The 2,385-nt window shown below is 38.0% G+C and overlaps 1 protein-coding gene across 3 annotated transcripts in view; it reads right to left on the bottom strand.

Moving 5' to 3' along the window:
- Positions 1-2,385, bottom strand: part of pih1d1 (PIH1 domain containing 1) — a 49,064-nt gene that overhangs the window by 3,326 nt on the left and 43,353 nt on the right. For all 3 annotated transcript variants that reach the window (XM_015403952.1, XM_015403953.1, XM_015403954.1), the window contains exon 10: positions 1,476-1,619. In XM_015403952.1, the coding sequence (XP_015259438.1) occupies positions 1,476-1,619 (144 nt within the window). The remainder of the gene's footprint in view (positions 1-1,475; positions 1,620-2,385) is intronic.

The following is a 2,385-nucleotide window of genomic DNA, read 5'->3' as shown; positions in this document are numbered from 1 at the left end:
GCCATGCTAACTAGGAAGGGGCAGTGATAGCCATGCTAACTAAGTAGGGGCTGTGATAGCCATGCTAACTAGGAAGGGGCAGTGATAGCCATGCTAACTATGTAGGGGCAGTGATAGCCATGCTAACTATGTAGGGACAGTGATAGCCATGCTGTGTCTAAAAGTAGCAGCAGCAGCAACCCAGACTGACAGCAGCTCATTTGATAATTGGTGCAACCTGGAGCTGGACGCTCCAGAGTGCTTTACCATATTAACAGGAGAAGCAGCGCGAGTGAAATTAGACACTGCCGTCAGACAACATTTAGTATTTTATAAATGTTTCAAATCAGGTTGGGTCCGGATTAGCCAGCAGGTGGGTCCGCATCCGGACCCTGGTCTGCTAATCTGTATCTGTAATCTGTGTCGTCTTGTATAGGGTATTGATGGTGATTTAAGGCAAAGCAAGCTTATTTATATTCCACATTTCAGAGGCAAGACAATGAAATTGTTCTACATGAGAGAGAGAAAAAAGTTAAATTACATGACAGGCGCAAAGAGCAAACACTTTAAAAATAAGATAATTATAGGTAACAGGTTTTAACCCTTTATAGGGCAAGTTGCAATTTTTTTTATACATTGCATACCCCTTACAAATGAAGTCCCCCCGTCCCTCAGAGAGGTCTAGAAGCACAAGATCTATATCCAGCCATTCAGCAAAGATGCTGCTACATGGCTGTACATCATATTTTGGCATTTGACCAATTAGATGAGCCCTTGAATGATATATTCCCTACTGTAAATTAAGTTGGAAAAAAAAGTTAACAAGTGAAGAAAAAAAAAAGGTAAAAAGCTCATTGAAAAGCTAAAATGTAAAGTTAAAAAGTTAGTAAGCCTTGTTAACAATTATATTTAGATTTAGAAACTAAACAATGAGCCAGTATCAGCGGTATGCCTCTAAGGTTATGCTGTACCAAAAAAATGTAACTATTTCACTCTCAGAGTGTTTTTCATGAATTTCTTAGACGCACTTTTGTAACTTTTCTTAATCTATTTAGGCAAGTTGGCGTTTCTTGTTTTATATTGATTATTCTGAAATAAGCCAAACCACTCTCTGATATGTGATGCCAAAATGTTAGGGCCGATTCTTCGAGCTGATATAAAAAAGGTATTTATTAATACAGGTTAGCAACATCCCATCCCACCCGTCTGGAAAAAAAGTTACATAACCAGGTTATTTGCCACGAACTCACTCTGGTGGCATACAGTGTTTTTATCAAAAAGTATGCCGTCCTGCTGCTAGTATGTACTCAGTTTACTCAGCAGTATTTACAGTTCTACAGGGCATTCATTACTGCTGGCTCCTGTAGGAAACCACCCTTGAGCTTAACCATGGAGCCTTTAAACATGATCACCACAAACAGAAGACCTTTGTTAATGCAGCTGTTTAAACCATGCCAGAGAGGGTTTCCCTTTCTCCAGATGTTTCCTTCATATACCTGAGTGCTGTTATTGTACTGCGCCACACTATTTTCCTGGTCAATGAAGAAAGGGTGGAAGATGTCGAGGTTGTAGAGCGATGGCCGAGCTGTTAGCACCAGCCGGTCCTCTCCAATATCAAGAACCAGAGAGCGTGATGATGACTGCAGAAAAGAAAAGTTCATCCGGGTGAGAAACACAGAGTACTTTAGGCATTATGATGGTATTTTGGCAGAAATATAATAGTCCTTTTAAATGTTTCACAAATCAGGAGTTTAGTCCATTAAACTTTTTATGCACTAGTCCTATTAATGTTTAGGCAACATTTTCATCTCTACAGCCATTCTTACCTATTAACAACAAAGAAGTTGAGTTAGGAATAAATACTCCACAGATTCTTGGACCTTTTTTTATTTCAGCAATAGCTTTTGCCAATCTCCAATACATTCCATGTGGGTTTTATAGACTAGAGCCTTCTGAAGAAACAATATAAAAAATCTGAAGGGAAACAATTTATGGCTCCTTTAGGAAGAAAAGCTTGCTTGTGTTTCTATACATGTTAAAGCGTCAAACTACTCCCACTTTTAAAAAGCCTCTACAGATGTCACAGTAGCTGTGTTTCCACCCAACTGAAAAGAGAATTTTAATAAAAGTTTTAAAATAAAAAAAATAAAAAAGTATCTGAAAATATTTGATTAAAAGGGAATTAACTAATCAACACAAAGTGTAATATTGTCTTATGTCTTCGTCAGCAGTATTTCCTCACCCAAGGCTAAAATAAGCAGGAAGTAGAGGCTGCAATCTGTCACGTAGATCAGTAATGGAGGAAAGTTTTAATAAAAGTGTTGATATCAGGAGTTGGGTTCCTTTTTAAGACTTCTTAATGCCACTTGATATAAAAATTTAAGACCAAATTCACAAGAAACACAA

This window comes from Cyprinodon variegatus, unplaced genomic scaffold (assembly GCF_000732505.1).
Source record: "Cyprinodon variegatus isolate N-32 unplaced genomic scaffold, C_variegatus-1.0 Scaffold1599, whole genome shotgun sequence".
Lineage (NCBI taxonomy): Eukaryota > Metazoa > Chordata > Actinopteri > Cyprinodontiformes > Cyprinodontidae > Cyprinodon > Cyprinodon variegatus.
The sequence above is the reverse complement of the archived record's forward strand: the minus strand, read 5'-3'. Positions and strand labels throughout refer to the sequence as shown.